The 25,134-nt window shown below is 42.6% G+C and overlaps 1 protein-coding gene across 2 annotated transcripts in view; it reads right to left on the bottom strand.

The window, feature by feature from the left end:
- The window catches only part of STAC (SH3 and cysteine rich domain), a 105,005-nt gene that overhangs the window by 30,701 nt on the left and 49,170 nt on the right, over window positions 1-25,134 (bottom strand). For both annotated transcript variants that reach the window (XM_080673874.1, XM_080673875.1), the window contains exons 3-6: window positions 13,272-13,372; window positions 11,715-11,796; window positions 10,470-10,585; window positions 8,179-8,257 (exon numbers count right to left, since the gene is read on the bottom strand). In XM_080673874.1, the coding sequence (XP_080530000.1) occupies window positions 8,179-8,257; window positions 10,470-10,585; window positions 11,715-11,796; window positions 13,272-13,372 (378 nt within the window). The remainder of the gene's footprint in view (window positions 1-8,178; window positions 8,258-10,469; window positions 10,586-11,714; window positions 11,797-13,271; window positions 13,373-25,134) is intronic.

The following is a 25,134-nucleotide window of genomic DNA, read 5'->3' as shown; positions in this document are numbered from 1 at the left end:
CTCTGTTCCTTTTCCACATTTTGTCTTTCTTTTTTGCTTTTCAGTCCTGTGAGGCCCATGTTCACCACTGTGTTTTCTAATGAGATGATTATTTTTCTCTTTAACCTGATAATGCAGCCAGTTACATTAATGGCTTATCTGACATTGACCCAAATTTGCATCCCTGGAAAAAGTCCAACTTGGTAATTATGCATTGTCTTTTAAAAATACATGATTGGATTCAGTTACTAAGATTTTGTTTCAGATTTCTGCTTCCATGTTCAAGAGGGAGACTAGCCCATGATTCTCTTTTCTCCTACTGTCTTTGTTGCTTTTAAGGTCAGATTTATATTAGCCTCATAAACTAAGTTAGACAATGCTGCTGTCCTTCTTCCTTGCCACTTTTTGTTGTCCAGAATGAGCTTATGTAATACGGAAACTCTCTTTTCCTTAAATGTTTGGTAGCATTTACTTACAAAGTTGACTGGGCCTGGTCTTTTCATAGTGCAAACATTTGAAATATTGATTCCATTTCTATCATGATTAGAAGCAAATCCAAGGTTTCTACTTCTATTACTTCTTGAGTCAGACTTTGCTCAATGGCATTTCTCTTGGTATTTGCCTATTTAAAAATAGTTTTAAAATGTATTGGCATGAAGTTGGCCATGAGATTCTTTTATTTTCCTTTTGATCTCTGTTATATTCATTCTCTTTATTATTGTCTTTTGTTTTATCTCTTTATTTTATTCTTAAAAATTGTTAAATGTTATGCATTTAATTTTTAAGAACCGCTCATAGGATTTATGATCTATCTTTGTCATTAAATCATTTCTGCTCTAATCTTTATTTGCCTTTCTTTTGTAGGCTCTATTCTATTTCTTTTTTCTGACTTCTTAAATATATTGCTTAGATGATTACTTTTTAGCATTTCTTATTTTTTAATTGAATAGTTTCAAAGGTATATAGTTACAACTTTAGCTACATTCCACAGTTTTGATATGTAGTGTTTTCCCTATTACTTAGTTTTAAATATATTCCAATTTTCATTGGAATGTATTTCATTTCTTTTTTAATACATGAGCTTTTAAAAAGTTTATTTTAATTTCTCAAATTGTAAGTTTTCCTACTTATCTTTTGACGATTGATTTTTTTGGTTGTCAGAAAGATGTGTTCTATATAATATTAATGTATGAAGCTTGCTTGTGGCCTACCAGGTGATCAATTTTTATAATTGTTCCAAGTGTTCTTAAAAAGAATGTGAATTGTCCATTTGTGAGATGGAGTGTCCTTTTTAAGTCAATTAGAATTGTCAAATGTGTCCTCATTTCCTCGATGCCTATACTAAATTTTTTTGTCTATCCAACTTGCCAATGATTGAAAGGTGTGTTAAAATCTGTCACTATGAAGGGAAATGTCAATTTTCCTAATAGTTCTATCAATTCCTCTTTGAGTTTCTGTAATTTAAAGGCTATGCATTAGGTGGATGGAAGTTTAGAATTTATATCTTCTGGTGAAGTGCGCTTGACCATGTAATGATATTATTCTCTAGTGATGCTTCTTTTTTGGGGGGTCTTAAAGTCTACCCCCAATTAATATAGCTATATAATCTTTCTGTTGCTTAATATTGGCCTACAGTAACTTAAAATCTAATTTTTTTTTTTCAATTACAGTTGACATACAATATTATATAATTTTAGGTGTATAGCACAGTGATTAGACATTTATATAACTTTCGAAATGATCACCCTGATAAGTCTAGCACCCATCTGACATCATACACAGTTATTACAATACTAGAGGCCCGGTGCACGAAATTTGTGCATGGGGGAGGGGGGTGTCCCTCAGCCCAGCCTGCATCCTCTCCAATCTGGGACCCCTCGAGGGATGTCCGACTGCCCGTTTAGGCCCGATCCCACCGGGGGGATCGGGCCTAAACGGGCAGTCGGACATCTCTCTCACAATCCAGGACTACTGGCTCCCAACTGCTCACCTACCTGCCTTCCTGATTGCCCCTAACCGCTTCTGCCTGCCAGCCTGATCACCCCCTAACCACTCCCCTGCCAGCCTGTTTGCCCCTAACTGCCCTCCCCTGCAAGCCTGGTCCCCCCCCCCCCAACTGCTCTCCCCTGCAGGCCTGGGTCCCCCCCAACTGCCCTCCCCTGCAGGCCTGGTCACCCCTAAGTGCCCTCCCTGCAGGCCTGGTCCCCACCAACTGCTCTCCCCTGCAGGCCTGGGTCCCTCCCAACTGCCTTTCCCTGCAGGCCTGGTCGCCCCCAACTTCCCTCCTCTGCCAGCTTGGTCACCCCTAACTGCCCTCCCCTGCAGGCCTGATCACCCCCAACTGCCCTCCCTTGCAGGCCTGGTCCCTCCCAAATGCCCTCCCTTGCTGGCTATCTTATGGTGTCCATCTTGTGTCCACATGGGGGCAGGATCTTTGACCACATGGGGGCAGCCATCTTGTGTGTTGGAGTGATGGTCAATCTGCATATTACTCCTTTATTAGATAGGATAGAGGCCTGGTGCATGGGTGGTGGTCAGGTGGTTTGCCCTGAAGGGTGTCCCGGATCAGGGTGGGGGTTCCCTTGGGGCATGAGGTGGCCTGGGTGAGGAGCCTGTGGTGGTTTGCAGGCCAGCCACGCCCCCTGGCAACCCAAGCGGAGGCCCTGGTATCTGGGGTTTATTTATCTTCTACAATTGAAACTGTGTAGCCTGGAGCGGAGCGAAGCTTTCTGCTTGCTCCGAGGTGGCAGCCATTTTTTTTTTTTTGATTTATGTATCTTCTATAATTGAAACTTTATAGCCTTAAGCAGAGGCCTGGGCTGGCCAGGGTGTGCAGAAAGCTTGGCTTCCTTCATCACCGGGGGCAACCCTAGCCTCCTGCTCTCTCCAGCTCCATGGCTGCTGCCATTTCTGTTTGGGTTTATGTATCTTCTATCATTGAAACTTTGTAGCCTTGAGTGGAGGCCTAGGCCGGCAAGGGCAGGCAGAAAGCTTGGCTTCCTCCATTGCCGGGGAAACCCAAGCCTCCCTCCTGCTCTCTGTGGCTGTAGCCATCTTGGTTGGGTTTATTTGCATATTCGCTCCTGATTGGCTGGTGGGCATGGCTTGTGGGTGTAGTGGAGTGATGGTTAATTTGCATATTACTCTTTTTTTTTTTTTTTTTTTTTTTTTTTTTAGATAGGATTATTGACTGTATTCCCTCTGCTGTACTTTATATCCTTGTGACTGTTTTTATAACTACTATTTTGTTAATCCCTTCACCTTGGCAACCATCAGTTTGTTCTCTGTATCTATGAGTTTGTTTCTGTTTTGTTTTGTGTGTTTTATAGATTCCCCATATAAGTAAAATCCGATGGCATTGTCTTTCTGTGTCTGATTTATTTCACTTAGCATAATACTCTTTAGGTCCATTCATGTTATTGCAAATGATTTGGATACAAAATTATGTGTTGCAAAAACACACCATAATATTTGCATTTGTAATTTGGGAATTGTCCACTGGAGGGGGACCAGAACCAGGGGCATCTGCCAACAGAGCCATTAAAAGATTTGCTTCCTTTTTTTTTTTTTTCTTTTTTGGTGACAACTCAAAATTTGAGATATAGAACCAGTGCATACTAAAGGCAAGCATCAATTTCACAAACATGAGCTTGCCATTTTTCTTCCTGGGCAGAATTTCTTTGCTTTAGTGCAACGCAAGGTACTATTCAGCTTTGTAATATCCTCAAGTGCATGTGACCACCCAACCCTTTGAAAAGAATAGTTCTAGGAATCTGTCTTGCTTATGTTCTTTTCCCTCTGCTTCTCTTCCAGGAAAGTTATGATCACATCTAGTAAGACTGAAACACAATTATTGAAGGCAGCCAGGAACATCATTGTTTGGCATTTCATGCTGTAATAGGCAGCCTAGATTTTTCTTCTCACTTTGCTCATTACCCTGCCTCCAGTGGAGTCGCTGGCAGTTAAAGCAACGGTGAAGACCAACAATGCTCCCATCTACATTTCAGCAGTAGTGTTGAAAACAACAACCAGAAATGCTCAAACCTGCCCAAGATCTTCTCTAAAGAAAATGCAGACTGCACTCTTACCAGTAAAGAAATGAGCATGAATTGTACCCTCTTCTTCTTCTTTTTAAAAAAATACATTTTATTGATTTTTTTTACAGAGAGGAAGGGAGAGGGAGAGAGAGTTAGAAACATCGATGAGAGAGAAACATCAATCAGCTGCCTCCTGCATACCCCCTACTGGGGATGTGCCCGCAACTGAGGTATATGCCCTTGACCAGAACTGAACCTGGGACCTTTCAGTCCACAGGCTGATACTCTATCCACTGAGCCAAACCGGTTAGGGCATGTACCCTCTTCTAAGGTGGCTTTAGAAATGTTCCTCCAGGCCTGACTGGTGTGGCTTAGTGGCAACCTATGAACCAGGAGGTCACAGTTCGATTCCTAGACAGGGCACCTACCCTGGTTGTGGGCTTGATCCCCAGTAGGGGGCATGCAGGAGGCAATCAATCAATGATTCTCTCTCATGATTGATGTTTCTATCTCTCTCTCCCTCTCCCTTCCTCTCTGAAATCATTAAAAATATATCTTAAAAAATAGTCCTCCAGGATTTGACATGCTGCCTGGCTTGGCAGAAATAATACCTGTGTGCACTGTGCATGTTTTAGAACATAAAGGAAGCATGTGATGCAGAACTGCTTGTGACTGGAAGCCCAGGCGCTGCTTCTGCAAAGCCAGCACCGTCCTCGCCATGATGGTGAGAAGACTGGGGGAACCTGGGACCCCATAAGCAGGGTGTTTTCTCTATGTTGTTTCTCAAACTGCATGGACAGGGGATTAAATCAAATCAAAGAAAATGTTCTGAAGCAAACTGCTGCATAATTAATCTCTCCTGCTTCCAAGGGTGCATTGTAAAGAAAGCTACTGCTGATCAAAGGAATGGCTAATAGATCTCCAAAGCTTTTTAGAGGTTTATTGCTTGCTAAGTTCTTTTAACAGATTTCTTGGAATAAGGCGGTAAAAATGCCCCTTCACATAAAAGAGATGGCGAATAATCAACTTTGAGTCTTTGAGTGTATTACTCAGTGCCTTAGTTTCTTTATATAACAGGATGTGTTGTGTGATTTGGGGTGGCGGGGGGGAGGGCGGTTTGTTCCATGATTTCTAATCCTGCTTCTCAAACTTTAACAAAATTCATATCACAGATTCACATATAAATTCTGATTCTGGTCCTAGCCGGTTTGGCTCAGTGGATAGAGCGTCGGCCTGTGGAACAAAGGTTCCTGGGTTTGGTTCCAGTCAAGGGCACATGCCTTGGTTGCAGGCTCCTCCCTGGCCCGAGCCCTGGTCAGGGCACGTGCAGGAGGCAACCAATCAATGTGTTTCTCTCACATTGATATTTTGCTCTGTCTTTCCCTATCTCTTCCACTCTCTCTAAAAAATCAACGGAAAAATATCCTTTAGTGAGGATTAAAAAAAAAAAAATTCTGATTCTGCAGATGTTCTGGAACAGCCTGAGATTCTGCATTTCTAACAGGCTCTCAAGTGCTGTCCAGGCTGCAGGCCCACGGGCCACACGTGGAGTAGTGAGGCTCTAGGCTGCATCTCTGACACTTTATGACCTTGTGATAACTTAGTTAATAGCAATCCTACTTCATATTGATGGATCCTATATGAATGATGACTCCTTTACATTATAAAATCCTATGAAGACCACTTTTGGAGTAAAGAAACCCCCGGACAAATTAAGACCATAACTATTAAGGGAATGGGCGAATGACAGCTTCCGTAGAGCTGGACCAGGGTGACTGAGGCAGAGAGGCAAGGTGGGGGGCACATACTGGGCAAGATTTTGAAGAGCAGCAGATAAGACCTGCTGAGAGATCAGAGAGGAGGTGTTAGAAGAATGGGGAGTCAAGGCTGATGCCCAAAGGTTTGGCCTGATCAACTAGTAGAATAGAGTTCCTGTTTACTGAGCAGAGGCAACCTGGGAAGAGCTGGTGTGGGTGTGTGGGTGAAGGAATCAAGAGTCCAATGTTAACTTAAAATGCCTATTCCACATTCAGATGGCCATCGCCAGTAGGCTTCAGGGGTCTGGAGGCAGCAAGGAAGACTAGTGCTGGAAACGAGGTTCCAGAGTCATCAATGCATACATGGTATTTTCTTTAAAATTTTTTTTTTAAAAAAATTGATTTCAGAGAGGAAGGGAGAGGTAGATAGAAACATCAATGATGAGAATCATTGACCGGCTGCCTCCTGCATGCTCCCTACTGGGGATGGAGCCTGCAACCCAGGCATGTGCCCTGACCGGGAATCGAACCATGACCTCCTGGTTCATAGGTCAATGCTCAACTCCTAAGCCACACTGGCTGGGCCATACATAGTATTTTCATTCATCATCTCATTTAAAGATAAAAATATCCTATGGATTCAGTGATAGGATTATCCTAATTTTACAGATGAGTCGACAGAGGCAGAGAGAGGCTAGGTCACTGCTTCACAGCCATGTGATCACCAAGTGAAGTCCAGCAGTCTGTCTCCAGAGCAAGGAGAGGGTCAAGGACCAAATATGTCTGGCGTGGTTAGTGACGAGGAGACCATCACGTTGTTGAGAAGTGTCAGGTAAGGGGTGCAGGCAGAAGTCAGACTCAGGGACAGAGCAGCCGACCAGACCTGAAGCATTAAAATGCAGGCACCTCTGGTTTATATACCAGTCTCTTGTGAGTTTGTTCTGCAGATGCTCAAGGACTTAGGGTTGCTGTCCAAATTCAGTTGCTGGACCTGTAATGCTGGACAGACTTGGGCTGGATGGCCCTGCCGTGCCTTTGCTTGTGAGGGTCCCCTGGCCGTCGCACTCTTTAATTTGTCTCTCCAATGGCTCTGCTAAGTGCTCAGTGCATGTTTGCATTGGCCTGAAGTGAAATTTTCCCCACGTGGTGCAAAAGAATCCTTACCCTCGCTGTGTGCTTTCGCAGATGTGAGCAGGCCTGGAAGGGGGCCCGTGCTGAACGCTGGTGCTTATTTAGGGCGGAGAGTCATGGGGGAAGCTAAGCCTGTGCTGCCTTCAGGGACTTACAGAGGCATAGTCCTCGCTAGACCAGGGGCTCACAGGAGTTCCTAGAACTGAGGGAGTGAAAGTGATACCCTGTCAGATAGCCACTGCCAAAGCGGCTATGGGATACCGGTTCCAGTCTGGAAAAGGCAGGGCAAACAGTCAAGTGGGAAACCCATCCAAGGGGCACATCCCCATGCTTCCCATGCAGGCGTGAGCGTCGGGAGGGGTCACCTGAGGATGCACTCAACCCAAGTAAATGACTCAGGTCGGCACATGCAGCCTCTCTAGATTATGAGCGGCCTGAGGACAGCATTGGTGACCTAGGTTCCTTTGCAGGTGATGGTAAATGCTCCATAAATTTTTTTTTTTTTGCATAACGGAGTGGAGATTAAGTAATTATTCACATTAGAGAGCATTGGCAAGATGAATTCATAGGAGGCTGGTTATGTTTACTTAAACTCTAGTTTAAGAGGCAGCTTTTTCTTAATGTTAGCAAGCAATATATGGAGTTAGCATCTAATAATTATTTTAGAAATCATTGTAACAGGGCATAAGCAATGAATAATAGTGTGGTGAAGGAGTGGGGGGAGGGGGACAGGTGCGGGTGGAGGGGAGTCATGGGGGGAAAAGGGAACATCTGTAATACTTTCAACAATGAAGATAAATTAAAAAAAATAGAATGTTTGGCTAGATTGCACATACCAGAGACTTAGTTTTCTCTGCTGGGAAGGAGCCAAATGTGAGACCCCTACTCCCCTCCCTGGCGCCACATCCTCCTGGTTCGAGTACTTGAGGTGCAGCATGGAGTAGCTTCTCTGTGGCTTTGCTGATCTTACATAGGTCAGTGGGGGAAATGATGCATTAACAAAAGGTCTGCAAGTGACTCCTAAACCCCATTATGTTAAGCCCATAATGCATGAGACTGCAGGAGACAGAACTCAAGGAACCGTATAGTCAAATCACTGAAATCCACCAGCAACGATGCCCTGTTTCTCCCCAGAATGCTGAGCACTTGCCCAGGTTGAATCCCAGGGCGAGCAGAGAAACAAGGGGACTGGACATCGACTTTCCCCGCCCCCTGACTCAGGCTAATGCGATTCACTTTTGCGCGGGGATCCGATTTCCCGTTCCCTCACTCACCGCTGTTGCTGCGTTTCCGTAGGTCGTACCCATCTCCTGGCCCGTCGGCTTCTTCAGGAACCTCCACCAGGTCCGAAGTCTTGGAGAAAAGAGGGAAGAGCATGGGATGAGCAATGTCACATCACTGGGCCAACTGCACAGATTTCCATGTCTGAACATCGAAGATAGAATTTGCAGGACACTGTCCTCAGAATCCAATCGCGGCTGTCTTGTCTGCCTGGCTGACTTTAGAGGGTGTGTCCTCCCTCTTGGGCACCGTCCCTTTTTCAGATTGCCTCTTTCAGAGGGCCAGATGCCCCCACTTCTCTCTGCCTGGCTCCATAAAAGAGGAATTTAAGGGGCCTCGATGGAGAGCCACACTTTTCAAACATTTTATGTATATCTTACCAGAGGAGGGCAAAGCTCCCTTCCTACCTCCCCCAGTCTGCTCTAGAGCAGTTTAGCACCAGTCTCCAGAGACTAACTTTTATTACAAAAAAGTTAACTCTAGGATTTTCCTCAGCCATTCTTACTTTCATGACACTCCAGAAATAAGAAATGTCACAGGGTCTCCAAGTCATCTGCATCCGGCTCCTCTGAAGCTCACTATTTCCGAACCAAAGTTGCTATTGTGAATTTAATTTTATGAAACTGAAGGCTATTCGTAAACTAGTCAGCCAACTCCCGGAAAGTGTTTTGAATTTGGTTTCAGCATGGCCTTCCCCAAGCCATCAAACCTTTTATATTGTAGAGCAGTTGAAAGCCATTAAAGGAGACATAACGATTTAGAAACAAGCCAGGCAGTGACTTCCTGACAATGTAAAGCAAATGGCTCTACAGACCTGGGAGAAAATCAGCCTGTGGGCCTGAGCTTTGCGATGTGGGAATATGTTAGCTTGAGGGCATAACGCCGCAAACATGGCAAGAGGCTGAAATGCATTATGATTTGCCCCTGCAGAAAGGAAGCAAAAGCATTTTAAAGTGCCAATCAATCGTTTCTGGTTTCTTCCATGAGTCCAGTTGGACTCCGGGGGAAGAGTGAAGTGACAGATACTTAAGCACACTTGGATTTATCTTGGTCTCCCTGCAGGTCTCAGAACAATGCTGTCACAGAGCACAATTCCAAGAAATCTTCACTGATGGAACCGGTAAACAGGAAGCGTAAGTGGACTGTGATAAATGGACACCTTATTGGCATTCAGAAAACGATGCTCTTTGCTCCTAAAACCAGCCTGTAGGGTCCAGACATTGCTAGAAACAAGGCTGTCTTAGACCTGAAAGAGAACTTCCCTCTTCCTGGGACAAATGGACTCTCTGATGGTCTTGCTGCTTCTTAGCTTGAGCCCAGAAGGTGGAGGCCGAAATGGCCATTGCCTGCTGGGAGTGTATCTGAGGCCGTCTCCTCCCACGGGAGCAGCGCCATGGGGTCGATGTGGACAGGTCAGGCCACCTCTGGGGAAGCCTTTCTGCTCTTCCTTCCCGGCTGGCTTTGCATCTGCCTTCCACACAGGCCAGCCTCAGGCGGGCATGGGGGATGCGGGAGCTGAGGGGATGAGGATGTAGTGGCTCACACCAGGGATGTGAGAAAGGCCTGTTTGGGATGCAGGTCAAGGTGGATGGACAGAGGTCTCCCTGCTCTGGCCAGCGCTGTCTGTGCTTTTCTTTTGGATTGCTGGGTGGTGGCCACAAAAAGTCTTGACATGCGCAGAGCACTCATTTCCAGTGAGGTAAGACATAGGAGAGGTGCTTGGGAGGGGTGACTCTCCCCTGGAGAGAAGCCCCACTAAGTCACAGGTCAAGCACTTCTGGGGAGGGTGTTTTTTTGTTGTTGTTTTTTTATTTTTTTGTTTTTTTTTTTGTGAATCCAAGGGTATACCTTGCCTTAGAGAGAAAGGATTGAGGCAATGTGAGAAATGGCTGTATTGTTGAACTGGGATGGAGCTGGAGGGAGAACTGGGCACAGCTGGGACTCCCTGCTTCTGCCCATTGTTTGAGTCAAACCTTTCTGTGTTGTTCACATGTTATCTAACATTGGTGGTGGTGGTGGGGGGGGGGGGCGGGGAGAAGGAGTATACAGAAGAGAAAGTCAAGGAACATGAAGCCAAGAGCGAGGTTACTTTGAGGGGGAAAGTTAAATGATTCCTGGGTGTTGGCAACAGAAAATGAACCTTTAGTGGCCCAAAGCCCTTTGGGTTTCCATTTGGCGGCTGCCTGACTCACAACAGCCCTGCCCTCATGATGCATTTAGGTGGAACCCACAGAGCGCAGTGCCTGAGCCCCACCCTGCCCAAGGGCACCAAGAGGACAATTACAGAGGTTCTGTGAGGGGAGTCCGAGCCACTGCCAGAGCTGCTCTTCTTGGTCCTCTGAGCCAGCGAGGTGCCGAAGCGGAGGGCCTCGTAGACAGGGTCCACCTTATTGCCACAGGCTGCAACGGGAGAGAAAGCTCATCTGAGAGAAAGGTTTCTTCGGCTCACTGGCAGGAATGCAGCCAATCACCGTTCACATACCCTGGGCCACGTCAGGCATCGCCTATCACATGCACCTGTGGAGCAAGGTCTGAGCAGCAGACCCACTGCCCCCTGGAAAATGGGGCTTTGTGGTCAAGCTTTCCTCACATGTGTCCCCCATGACATGTGCCCATTGGCTAGGGACCCCCACTACACCTGGCACCCTCTGCTCCCAAATGCTTCCTGATGGATTGATTTCCCTCTTTTTTATCCATCCCCCAGACTCCAATATCAAGGTTCTTTCCAAAGATCAGCTTTACTTCCTCGAGTGCCAAGTGAGGCTTTCCAGGTATGAAGCCTTTGAGACCGGAAGTTTGCAGGAGGAAGCAAGTGTTTTTGAAAGAACTGGGACATTCCCAGGCTTCATGAATTGTAATGCAAAACATTTTAGTGTATAAATTTTTAGTTTAAAACTTGCCACTCTGCTCCCCGAAAGACAAACATCGATGTAGAGGTTTTGTTAGGGAGAGAAAAATAGAAGTACACTGAATGATATTGTTAAAGAATGAATTCAATGTCTATAAATATAAGGCATTTTTTTGGGGGGGTCTCAATTGAAGAATAGTTGATATTCACTGAGTTCCTTTCCGGCATTGGTCTATAATTTATATTTATTTTTTACAACAATGATAAAAAAAACACACACAGCCATTACTGTTCTCATTTTATAGAGTTTGACAGGTTGGGTAGCTTGTGCAGACACACATTGGTCAGCGGGGAAGCTGGGATTTGAACCAGGTCTGTGGAATGCCATACCCCATGCTCTTTCCACTCCATCATGCTGCTGATGGGTAGGGTAGCATATCAGCAGCCTTTGGGATTTGGGTATTATTTGAGCTCCATTATGGAGAGGATGCATATTCCTACAGAATTGGGTCCACCTTACCTTTCCCTTCCAGCAAAATACACAGACAATCATAACCCCGTCAGCCACCAAACAAAAGCACAAACACACCCTATGGGTTTTGCAGTCCTGGGAGAACAGCAGCCATGAATGTTGACATTGCTGCTCAAAACCCGGCTCAGCCCATCAATGTCCCAACTCACCAATGGGCATAACTTCTTTAATGCATCCAAATTGTTCATGAATGAGTAAGGGGGAGCTGTAGTAACGCCGAAACCCCTTTGGCTGGGGAGAGAATGAGAAAGAGAAGGGCTTAATGTCACTGATGAGATGAAGAGAACCACATAAGAACTCTAAAAATCAAACCAGTTGATTTTTCTAGGGGTACCTCCTTGTCTCCCGTCAAGATGTTGACTTGTGCTATTATATACCCTTGGAGGGTGGCAATAAGCAAGCCACACTCCATCCAGAAAGTGAGCCTCAGCCCTGCCTTTCCCTGTCCTGCTTCTTCCCTCTCTGCGGCCCACTGCAGCCTCTCTTGTGTCTGGAATCCTCATTATCTCCCAGGATACAATGGACCATTATGCCTTATTTCACTACAGCTCATTATTGTGGTTGGTTAAAATCAACTTTGGAATGGGAAAGCAGACCCCAGGGGTTGGCTTAAAGGCCTTTTTCTGTCTGACGAGCTCTACCAAGAACCATCTGCTTTGTGTTCTAGATTCCATTCTGTTTTCTGGCTTCTCATCCATGGTCTTTGCCTTGACTTGTGGAAATAACCTTTGGAGGAGGAGGTAGGGTTTTAAAGAAGAGGGCATTGTCAATCAGAGTAAGTTGAACTCTCTAAGAACCTTGACTTACTATATTCCAGTATTGAAAGAAAACGTAGTGGCCCAGACTCTACTAGAATTCCACAGTCCTCTCCAAAGTTCCTGGCAGTGGTATCCTTCTTTGTTTGGACATTGCCAGTGATGGAGGATGGATAGGGGAGCTCTCGCTAACCCTGGAGGTAGGTCTTTGGTGACTTCATCTCTGACTATTAAGACTTGGTACACACTGATCCTAGGTCATTTTTCCTGGAGCCACCGAGGACAATAGAATCCCTCTTCTGCGTGATACGTCTTATTATTATTATTTTTTTGAAGATAGTTATCATGCCCTAAGTATCTGCGGGGTAGAAATTCTTGGTTCCTTCTACAATTCTTTGGCCATCCTAGTTTTGAAATCTCTGGGTTGCTTTTTAGTGATGTGTGGCACCAGTGCTGAATGAAGCCCACACTCTTGAGATGGTATGATCAGTCCAGAATGGGCCAGGGTTACCCAGCCTCCCTTGGTTGGGCCACCATGAGTCTATTAAAGTGCTGTAGATTTTTATTACTCTCTCCACTTTTGGGAGGGTGGTTAACTTCTATCCTATGTGTGACTCCCACTGAGCTGTCAGCCAATTGAGTACTAGAATGACCAGCCACCCTAGTTTGCCTGGAGCTAAAATATGGTTCCTAGGGTGCTTAACTTTCACTTTTAAAACCTGGAGAGTTCTAGGATGCGGGACTTCCAGTGCTAAAGCTAGGACAAGTTGGTCACTACGTGGAGCATTCATCCCTTGGGCTGACAATGCTCCTCCTCTGCTCTGTCACTTTGCCAACCAGGAAGCCAAGTTGGCAGACCAGGGGTTCTAGGGCTGCCTTCCTGGTGTCCAGTTCTCACAGGTGCTGCAGAGAAGGAGTTTGAATGGAGTGATCTCAGGGGCAGGCCCTTACCAGTTTGCCCATGCACCGCTGGGGTGCTAGGCCATCCATGCACTTGTGGTGGATGCTCATCTTACAGGCTTTGCAGCGTAGTCCATGCTTAGCATTTGTTCCTGTCAGACATACAGTGAGCTGTGGTTAGGATACAACCCGCCCTTTGCTGGTGACTAGTATGAAATCCCTGGGGAAGTGATTACTTCCATAACCCAGGGAATTCTTTTCTATGACTTTTGCATGAACCTTTCAAAAAGGGCAAAATAATATGGTAGATTCTTTTACCTTCTACCCCACTTTCTACCTAAGGTGCCAGCTTTGGTCCACCCTCCTCTTTTCTATTCATTACTCTAGAACAGTGGTTCTCAACCGTTCTAATGCCGCGACCCTTTAATACAATTCCTCATGTTGTGGTGACCCCAACCATAAAATTATTTTCGTTGCTACTTCATAACTGTAATTTTGCTACTGTTATGAATCGTAATGTAAATATCTGTGTTTTCCGATGGTCTTAGGTGACCCTGCTAGTGGTTCTCAACCTGTGGATCGTGAACCGCTGCTGTAGAGCCTAAGACCATCGGAAAACACAGATATTTACATTACGATTCACAACAGTAGCAAAATTACAGTTATGAAGTAGCAACGAAAATAATTTTATGGTTGGGGGTCACCACAACATGAGGAACTGTATTAAAGGGTCGCGGCATTAGAAAGGTTGAGAACCACTGCAGAACATCTTAGCTGCCTCCACTTTCATTGTTCTCTCATTCAAGCCAGAAAATTCCACTTTCTTTGCTCTTTATAAAGGTCACCTGTTTCTGCTCTTCTGTAAGTGCTACTGAGTAGTGTGAGTCCTGAATGATTTGGTGGGAACCCACTTTTAATGTTATCTCAGGCCAACCCCCTCTTGTTCACTATGCTCTAACCACATGATCTTCTTCAGGTTCCTCGAAAGCACAAGCTCCTTAATGCCTCGGGGTCTTTGCACATGTTTCCCTATAAGCCTGGAAGGCTGATTCTATGACTCTTCACTTGTCTTGCTTCTCCTCATCCTTCAAATCACTTGTCATTTCTTCAAGGAGGCTTTCTTGGAAACATTCCCCTTCCATTGTCTAAACGATCTTTTTCCTATTATTCTTTTCCACAGGACTCTGTCACAGTATTTCTAAAATCACATTTATTTATTTGAGAGTTTGTTTCTGTCTGCCTTTTCCTCTGGACTATGAATGCAATGAGGCTAAGTTTGTCACTGTATAACCAGCTCTGAGTATGATGGTTGATGTATTACATAAATTAACAATCAAATCCTTCCATAGTCATGTATGTATTAAAACAGTGGTGCCTGATTTAGATAATAAATTGAGTTTGATTCGCTGATGGCTTAGAGATGACATTCAAGAACTGAAAGAGGACTTGAAGATCATTTATATGTATGAGATTATTTTTTATTTATTTTTAAAATATATTTTTTCTTGATTTCAGAGAGGAAAGGAGAGAGCTAGAAACATTAACGATGAAAGAGAGCCATTGAGTGGCTGCCTCCTACATGCCCCACACTGGGGATCAAGTCAGCAACCTGGGCATGTGTCTTGACTGGGAATTGAACCGTGACCTTCTGGTTCATAGTTCAACTCTCAACTGCTGAGCCATGCTGGCCGGGCTGTATGAGATTATTTTGCAGACATGCAGCCTGGGGGTCTAAGCAGTGGAATGATTTGCCTCAGGTCAGAGAAGGTTCTGCCTGGTTTCACTCTTTCACTGCTTGGCCCAAATATTTTCTCCTTTTATTTGGGTTGCTTAACCTACATGAAGATGTACTTGGTGATAATAAGGTGATTAAATTTGACATTCAGTGGAAAAAACCAGTGGGCAAATTTTTTATTGGGAAAGTACCTGGAAACCCTTCACGAGGTAATATCTGAAAAATCCTTTCAGGAAGGACTCATTTAACACAAAGCACGTCTGCTGTTATAACCACAGAAAGTCAAAGTGATGTATAAACACATCATAAATTACTGGCTATGTGTGCTTTTCATAAACAGTAGTTGGAAAGTCTTCCTTTCATTTTTGAGAAGAACAACTTAGCTGAAAGACTGCAATCCTTCAAAAGACTGGACTTCCAAAGAAATCACTTATTTTTTTGTTTTTGAATTAGGGAAAGCTATTTGTGCCCTTTGTGAAAATGTAAGTAAAAGCATCAAAGAAGAGAGTTATTTCATTGTGTGCTGGACTCTGAAATAGCACCATTATATATTAAAGAATGTTTTCCTTCAGACCTGAACACCATAAATTCAGTTTTCCTTGTCTGTTCTAACGCAATCTGTTTTGTACGAGTCAGACCATCAGCAATTCTTTGGTTTTAGGTGTTACAATTTCTACTCTGGAATAACAAGAATGATTGAAGAGGAAAGCTTGTATGCTGTGGCTCAGAGAATAGTTCAAAAGAATAACTCACATTGGAAGCAAGATATGGGAAATCTGTGGTCTGATTTGCTATTAATAGTTACTACCATCACAAAGACATCACTGAACGTAGCCCTGATGCCTCAATAGAGTGAGAAAAAGATGAATTTAAATTCAAATCTGTCTTATGCTGGCTCTTTAAACTTAAAGAAAACTACTAACATTCCTACAGCCTCAGATGTCTCTTCATAAAATGGTAATAGTATTAACTACTCTCAGGGTTTCTAATAGTTATAGTGTCAAAATATATGCAAAGGGGATTGTATGGGTTGAAATACTTGGAAACATAAAGTATGTTTACTGGACACGGAGTAAACATGATAGACTGGCCACATGGTTTTCAACACTTACACCAAAAACCCATTAAAATCACAGCCCACAATTAAAAATGGTATAAATCTCAAATAACAAGATTCCTGGGAAGAGTAGCAAAAATAGAAGAGAGTTAAACATATATTTGGAAGACAGAGATTGGAGGACTGGCAAAAAATTTAGCAGAACAGAGGAAGATTGGATTTTCCAACAGCAATTTGAAAAACAGAAGACCATGGACCTTCAAAATCTGTGGAATTTCAAAATTCTGAGAGAAAATAATTTTCAACCTAGAATTTTATATTCAGTCCAATTACCAGCAAGTATGAAAGCAGAGTAAACACTCAGGTCTTCAGGGACTCAAAATATTAACTTTCTATTTACCCTTTCTTAGAAAACTAATGAAGGATGTGCATTAGAAAGATGAAGGAATGAGTCAACAAAGAGGAAATTGAACATCCGGTGCACAACAGAATAATTGACACAGAGAAGTAAATAATATGTCCATCTGAAAACTCTGAAATAGCTTTAGACTGGTGCTGCAAGATGAGATAAGACAGTAGACTTGTGGGAAAACATGGAAAAATTTTGAAGTTTATTGATGCTTTTGAGATTTTAATATTGTAGTAGATATGGCATTTGACAGCTATATGGGAACATTTGAAAAAAAAAAAACAATTATAGGTGCATGAAATTCAAGAAAATGGAAAGGGTAATTTTTAAAATTTTCTTTATTGATTAAAGTATTAAATATGTGTCCTTATCACCCCCTAACCCCACCCCCCCGCCATTCACGCCCTCACCCCTGGTATCTGTGTCCATTGGTTATGCTTATATGCATGCATACAAGTGAAAGGGTGATTTTAAATTTGAGGAAATATAAAATCTATGTAAGGAAAGAAATGTAATCACAGTACAATGCTTGAATCAGAAGTTTGCAATAGTCACAATAGTGAACACAAAATTGTGATAAAACTACTTGGGAAGATAAGAGCAAGGGAGCCAAGACTGTGATATAACTGTTTTGGGAAGGTGAGAGTGAGGAAGAGGGAACAAGGGAGAGGGTGTTGGAGGGGTGAGAGCTGAATTCTCATCTATTGCAGAAAACCAATAAATATGTGGTTAATCAATAAATAGTAGTAGAGCCCTAGCTGGTTTGGCTCAGTGTATAGAGTGTCAGCCTGTGGACTGAAGGGTCCCTGGTTTGATTCCAGTAAAGGGCACATGCCTGGGTTGTGGGCTCAATCCCCTGTATGGGGTGTGCAGGAGGCAGCCGATCAATGATTCTCTCTCATCGTTGATATATCTATCTCTCTTCCCTTCCTCTCTGAAATCAATAAAAATATATTTTAGAAAATAGTAGTAGAAGCACAGCATTTAGAAATATTGAAATAAATGTTAGAAAAAACCAGTGAGGTTGAAAGTGGTTGCTCATTGGAAGTTAGTCTGGGTTATATGCTAAGATAGTTTCTATTGTGAAGGTCGGATTACAGGCTCCCCTGCTCTAGAGCCCAGTACAGACCCCTGAAAACACGCAGAAGGAAAGTGCAGGAAACAGAGAGTTCTTCCCACGGCTGACTCTATTGCCAAGCCCTCTAAGCTGGTGATTACTCACACAATCAATAATGCATTAGGAGTCAAGCCCGCAAATGCATTAGCCGATATAAGTGTACACTGCTGTGCCTAGTTTTGATATGCTCTTATTCATGGAGTTATTTTTTTTTGGTTTGAAAATGACATTGATGTCAGAAGTGCCTTTAATAAAAATAGTTTTCTCATCTTGGTTGAATCTTTTAAAAGGAAGAGTGAGCTGGAGGGGAGAAGTACAAATGGAAGAATACAAAAGTACAAAGGCAGGGCAATTGTTCTACAACTTATTACCACTTCCATGCATAAATTGTATTACAGGTGTATGTTCATATCTGGATATGTGTGTTTGTACTTCCATACATGACATATAAAGAGATCATGGCGGGCTGGAAGAAGTCATCAAAATGTTTAGATATTAGTTCTTAGCTCTGAGACATTGGACAAGGCACTTGATTATCTGAGCCTGAGTCTCCCCATCTGAGAAAGGGTGCCATGAGCACAAAATGGGAAACCCAAGGGGCATAACTCACTATGCAAAGGTAAGCAGTGCTTTGGCTGGAAGGTGTATTATCTGAATAGTGACTTTCTCTGAGAACATGATTCCCAGTTCCTTAAGGCTTAACTGGATGTTTTAAACTCATGACTGGATCAGGCATGACCCACGTAGAGCGTGTTCTACATCCTACTCTCCTGTGTGTACCAAATCCAAATTCCTCCCTTATAACTCAATTTACAGACAAGTAAGTTGATCCTTGTTTTGTAAAAGTATGTATTAATGTGGTAAGTTAACTGTTTGGCCTCTAACAACCTGAGGTAGACCAAAATAAGTTTAATTTTTTTTTCACATTTTTGATTTTAGAGAGAGAGGAAAGGGGAGAGAGAGAGAGAGCTCCCAATTCCTTCTTTGAAAAACACCTATATTCCAGGAATGTGAAGATTTTGGCAACAGAATGGAGGATCTCTACAGAAGAAAATCCTTCAACAAGGCTGATCTTGGACATTAATTTAGGCAGATTTTTTTTGTTTTTGTTTTGTCTTCCTTCTGAGGAGTTAGACTAAGAGTCAGAAAAGTTTTTCTGTAAAGGGCAAGAGAGCAAATATTTTAGGTTTTGTAGGCCACATGGTTTCTATGCTGTTGTAGCATGAAAAGAGACATAAACTTCTTTTTTTTTTTTGCAAAAAAGCCCGTTACCATACCAATGTAGGTCGTTCTTAAAATTGAAGTGGGACACCCTTCCCTTTATGCCCTTTTGGCTTATAAAAGGTTTCATAGAAATCAACCTATTCAACCTACAGTTTCCCCATCTCAGCTGATGGCAATATGATTCTTCCAGTTACTTGGGCCAGAAACCTTGGAAGCATCCCTGTTTTCCCCAGGCAGCCCATGTACAGAAAATCTTGCTGGGTAATTCCTTCAGAATATTTCATGAATCTGGACCATTCTCAATTCTTCCTGCTGTACTGTCATCTCTTGCCTGCATTACGTAATAATAGCCTCCTAATTGTCTTTGCTTCAGTCCTTGCCCCATTCCAGCAAAGTCTGTTCTTTACATAGTAGCCAGAGCAACCCTTTGTAAAGATAATTAAAGTCTTGTAGTCACTTGACAGTGTAAAAGCCAAAGTCCTTACAATGGCACAGGATCTCTGCCCTCCTTTCCTCTTCGCTCTTCATCAATTCTGCTGCACCCCATGCTGGCCACCTGGCTGGTACTTAAACACAGCACGCTCCTGCCTTAGGCTTTGCTCTGCTTGTTTCCTTCACTTGGATGCTCTTTCCTCAGAGTTGTCTCATCTTCAGGTCTTACTCATATCTGATCTTACCCTGACCATTTCATTGATACAGCAACCTGCCCCTTGTCTAGGGACTTCTGCTCTTTCCCTCTCTGCTTAACATTGTTTTTCTTTCCACATTACCCATCACCATAGAAAACTCCATCCATCCATTCATCCATCCATCCATCCATCCATCCATCCATCCATCCATTGTCTCCCCAACTAAAATGTCAGCTCTACAAGGGCAAAGATTTTTCCCTGGTTTGTTAACTGATGCAGCCTAAGTGCTTAGAGCAAAACCTGGCCCAGAGGAGATACCCCATAAATATTTGCTGAATGAATTCCTATTTAAGTTGGAAAGAAGACCAAGATGCCTGATGTTACTAGTACTCAACACACTATCTATACTAATAAAAGGGTAATATGCTAATTAGACTGGGAGACCTTACGGGAGACCTTCCAGATGTCCTTCTGGACAAAGCCATGGTGGCGGGGCCAATGCAAACGTTGTTAGGGGCAATCAAGCCAGGAGGGCAGGGCAGTTGAGGGTGATCAGGCTGGTGGTGGTGGTGGGGGGCAGTTGAGAGCAAGCAGGCCAGCAAGGAGGGGCAGTTGGGGGCTCACAGGCTGGCAGGGGAGGGCAGATGGAGGTGAGCAGGCCGGCAGGGGGGAGCAGTTGGGGGTGAGCGGGCTGGCAGGGGGACTGTTGGGGGTGAGCAGGCTGGCAGGCAGTTGAACCGTTAGGAGCCAGCAGTCCTGGATTGTGAGAGGGATATCTGACTGCCGGCAGTTGGATATCCCTCAGGGGTCCCAGACTGGAGAGGGTGCAGGCCAGGCTGTGGGACACCACCACCCCCCCACCACCGGGCACAAATTTCGTGCACTGGGTCACTAGTTATTAAGAAAAAATATCCATTGAAGGGATGCCAATTTTCTCCAAGTAGTTCTGTAAATATACCAGAATTCTAGCTGAAATCTCAATGGGATTTGGGTGGGGGACTTCAAAAAATGATTCTAAAATTAATTTTGAAGAGTAAATACTTGAGAATAGCAAAATGTTTATGAAAAATAATCTATTATAAATCACAATAATAATTAAACCAGAGAGCTATTGGTGCTGAACCAACAAAATAACCAGTAAAGTAAATTGAAAATGTAAAAAATATACTTAAGTATCTTTAAGAATTTAATGTTTGATAAAAGTGACTTTCAAATCAGCAGTGAAAAGAGGAATTATTTAACAGATATTGATGAGTCACCTGGTAAATTATTTTGGGAAAACACTAATTCATAGCATATTCTGAATAGAAGTGTGATGGGGTAAGAAATTTACATAAAAGTTAAAACTATTATATTAATTGAAGAAAATATAACACCAGCTTATTTATTCTTGAGAAGATCTTTCTAAGTAAGATTTTTATGAGAGAAAACAATATACCAAAAGGTTGGTAAATTTGATTACATAAAAATATACTCACCAGTACAGATAAATTGGGGAAAATATTTGCCTTATAAAATTAAGGGTATTATACTGTAATATATGAGATTTATGAGCATTTCTTTCAATTTAAAAGGAAAAGATAAATAAGCCAAAAATATATTGTCCAAGACATAAACTGAGGGCTTATAAAAGAAATCGAATGGAAAGTTAAACATGCAGTGCAGCAATTTTCAATATTTTTCATCTCATGGCACACAAACTAATTACTAAGATTCTGTGGCACACCCAAAATATATTTTTTGCTGACTCAACAAAAACAATAGGTATAATTTTGATTCATTCACCCGAAATGGCTATTGTTCTGTTGGCTGTTGTCATTTTTTTTTTATTTGAGAACCTAAGGGAAAAGAGGTCAGTGCCCCTCACTACACAGTCAAGTATTGCATATTTAAAAAATTCTTGCAGCGCACCGGTTGAAAATCGCTGATTTAACGAATGGCAAATTTAATTAGTAATCAAAGAACTAGAAATGAAAATAGCAAGATATCCATTTTTTCTATCAAATGTACAAAGATGAAAAGCAATGAAAAAATAACTGTAAGTAGTTGGATGTGGGGTCCGGGCGCTCCCAGACACTGCTGCTCGGATTAGAAAATGGTACCATTGTTTTCAGGTCACTTTGGGGACATGCATCAAAAGCTTTAGACATGTGCATAATTCTTTGATACAGCAATTTCAATTTCAGAATTGGGTCTTAGGAAAATTAAATATGTTTGCAAAGGCTTAACTACAAAGATACTTACTGTAGCTTTGTAAATAATATTAGGAAATGGAAAATGACTAAAATATCACAGAGTCAGGAAGGTATTAATTAATGAAAGTTTGGTGCATCCATAAACAAAATACTTTTTGGCTACTGAGATGATTTTTTTATTTAGTAATAACTGACATAATATGATATTTATAATAAAATATTAAAGTGTCAAAATTAGGGTAAATACAAAACATTTGGAAAACTCTCATTTAAAATGAGCATGTACATGCATGTAAACAGGTCTGGCAGGGCACATTAATAATATTTCTATCTGGGTTGGTGGGATTATAAAAGCTTTTTAGTTCTTGTTTTTATTTGTGTTTTCTCATTTTCTAGAAAGAACACATTTTCCCTTCGTAATGGACACATGTAATACCTTAATCAATAAAAAAGAAATTGGAAAAAAAAAAGAAATAAGAGACTACATAGTTTCAAAAGGAAGTGTTTTCACTTTTGAAGAATTATCAAGTCATGTTGAGAGGAGTCACTTTGGTGGTGTTGATTTTGGAGCTTCCATTGCTGGGAATCTGGACGCCATGTCCTGCCATCATTCAGCGTGGCCCGGCTCCCCCTCCCTCCCCCCTGCATGCCCTGTGCCCTGTGCGTGCTGACATGCTCAGCAGGCTTTGTTTTCCTTTCCTGGAACTATGTCCTTCAAGGCTGGGCCTTCCTCTGAGTTACCCAGGGAACATTCTGTAGCAGAATGTCAAGCTGCAGACTTCACAGACGAGGCCACCTCCATTGCCTCTGATTGACAAGGGGAAAGAGCCCATTTCTATTTATTTTTGCTTCAAAATGTAATGGACAGCTTTCAATGCTTTATAGTTTTCAGAGAACTTTTATTTTTTAAATCAAAGTTTTCTGAGCAGAGTTTTTCAGCCTCTACATTATGGACATTTGGGGCCTGCTAATTTTTTGCCGTGTGTGTGTGCGTGTGTGCGTGTGTGCGTGTGTGCGTGTGTGCGTATGTGTGTAAGGGCAGGCTGCCCTGTGCCTTGCAGGATGGTTGGCAGCAGTTCTGGCCTCACACTTGATGCAGAAGTACATCCTCCTGAACTGTGACAACCCAAAACATCTCCAGGTATTGTCAGATGTCCCCAGGGGTAGGGTTGCTAGATTAAATATAGAAAAGTCTAGTTAGCCCGGCCAGCATGGCTCAGTGGTTGTGCGTTGACCTATGAACCAGGAGGTCACAGTTCCATTCCCAGTCAGGGCACATGCCTGGATTTTGGGCTCAATCCCCATTCTGGGGTGTGCAGGAGGCAGCTGATCAATGATTATCTCTCATCATTGAAGTTTCTCTCTCCCCCTCTCCCTCTCTGAAATCAATGAACTATATTTAAAACAGAAGAAAAGTCCAGTTAAATTTTAAGATAACAAATTATTTTTTATCCTAAGAATATCTCAAATATTGCATGAAACAATTGTATCCCAAATATGCCTGTGACACACTTATACTAAAATATTATAGGTTGTTTTTCTGAAATTCAAACTTAATTAATAGGTGTCCTATCTTTTTATTTGCTAAGTCTTGAACACCTATCTGCGAGGCAATATTGCCCCAGGTAGAGAAACGGATGTAGAGCAACAATTATTTTTGGCTCTCGTTCATAGCTGAGGGAACTGAGGCTTGGGGAGGGAAGTCCGTGGTCTAAGGCCACTGGAGAAAGGGTGCGGGATGAGATCTGAGCCCAGGAATCCTGATTACAGATTCCCTCTTCTTCCTTGTATAGGAAAGAACTGCCCGTTTTTATTCCTGAAAAGATGAAAACCGAGAGACCGTCATAATTAGAGCCACTTGATATGGGGACTGTGCTTAGGATCACCAAGAATGAAGAACTTTCCACAAGTCCTAACACAATGATTCCTTCAAGGTAGTGTTATTCCATATTGAACAGATGGAAAATTGAGCATCAGAGAGTTTAAATCACTCATCCAGGATTATTTAGCTAGCACAGGGGTAGAGCTGGATTTCTAAAGCAGATCTGACTTAATCCACACCTGACATTGCATCTCTGTTTGGTGTTCTTTCCTGATTTTTTTCCCTTAATCAATTAGGTTTGACTGAAACCTTTTCTGATAGCATCAAGGTACCAGATCTTTGACCCATCACATTTGAAAATCGGGGATAAAAGAATGAATTGGTCCAGAGCTCTTTTTAAATGCTATTTCAGAACAAAGCCAAGTAGTGTAACCATCTGATTTGCCTTTTGGATGTGGTGCCTTCCATGTGGGGGTCTACCAAAAGAACAGGGAGGTGGTGGTTAACTGGGATAGATTTGTAGGCTATATTACCAGCTTTTGAGAAATTAAGAGCTGACTCTGTTACATTTTTCTCTCAAAGAATATATGGCATGTTTCCATTCTTTGTACTCAATGGGAAGGTACTTCTAAGAATTATAATGAGTTTGGTAGAGAGCGGTGAACTCCTATTTATTCTCTAATGCCCCTCTGAAATGCCACATTCATTATGGAACTTCCATTGACATCTTTGTCCTCAGATAGAACTACTGTTCCCACATTGAGGCTTCCCAAGTACTTTGCATATACCTTGGTTCAGATATTTACATGTATGAACCCATATATTTGTTAAGTATCCCATATTTATTTTCTGAAAAAAGGAAGAATAAAATGAATATCTACACAAGAAACAAAATTAGAAGTCTTATAAAAATTTAGAATTAGCTATTTTCTCTGTTAATTCTATACTTCATTTTCTCTTTCTCAGGTACCTAAGGCCTTCTACACAATTCTTAGGGACTTTCTGACTTAAAAGTGTAACAGAATTGATTAGGAAGATACCTTAGTGCCTTGCAACTTAAAGTGGGGCCCATAGTCCAGCATCATTGACATCACCTGAGACCTTGTAAGGAATGCAGAATCTTAGGACCCAAGCTGGACCCACTAAGGCAGGATATGCATCTCACCAAGCTTTGCAGGTGATTTGCACGCATATTCAATTTCTGAGAAGTCCTACCTTAGAGATCAGTAGCCTAGGAGTGGCAAATACATAGGATAGTTGTTGAAGAAGCCTTTCATTTTGTGTACATGGCAGACATCACTAATCAATCACAGTAATTTTCTCACTGGGCTATGGTGCCACTTCAGAAGCTTCTCTGGGCAATCGGTGTCAACCAATTAGTATGGAAACCAACTTGCCTTCCCAGATATAGCTTCTCATTTTGCAGATAAAGAAACTGAGGCTCAAAGAAGCAAAGTGCTTTGACAAACATTACACTGCTCCTCCGTGGCAGAGCAGGAATTAAAATACTAGTGTCTGGCCTCTTGGGCTAATGGTCTTCCCATTGCAGCATGCTGGGAAGGTAAGCAAAGCACAAACCAGGGTTTACAATGACCAGTTTCTCACCACCCTAAAAGGACCCTAGGTGACCTGTCACTGTCCTCATAGCAGTCTACTGTAAAGAGCTGGAGCTTTGGAGTTAAAGCAATACAGCTTAAACTGCTCCTAAGTTTTAGATATCACTCAA

Source organism: Plecotus auritus, assembly GCF_963455305.1.
Source record: "Plecotus auritus genome assembly, chromosome: 6".
In the NCBI taxonomy this organism is placed as follows: Eukaryota; Metazoa; Chordata; class Mammalia; order Chiroptera; family Vespertilionidae; genus Plecotus; species Plecotus auritus.
The sequence above is the reverse complement of the archived record's forward strand: the minus strand, read 5'-3'. Positions and strand labels throughout refer to the sequence as shown.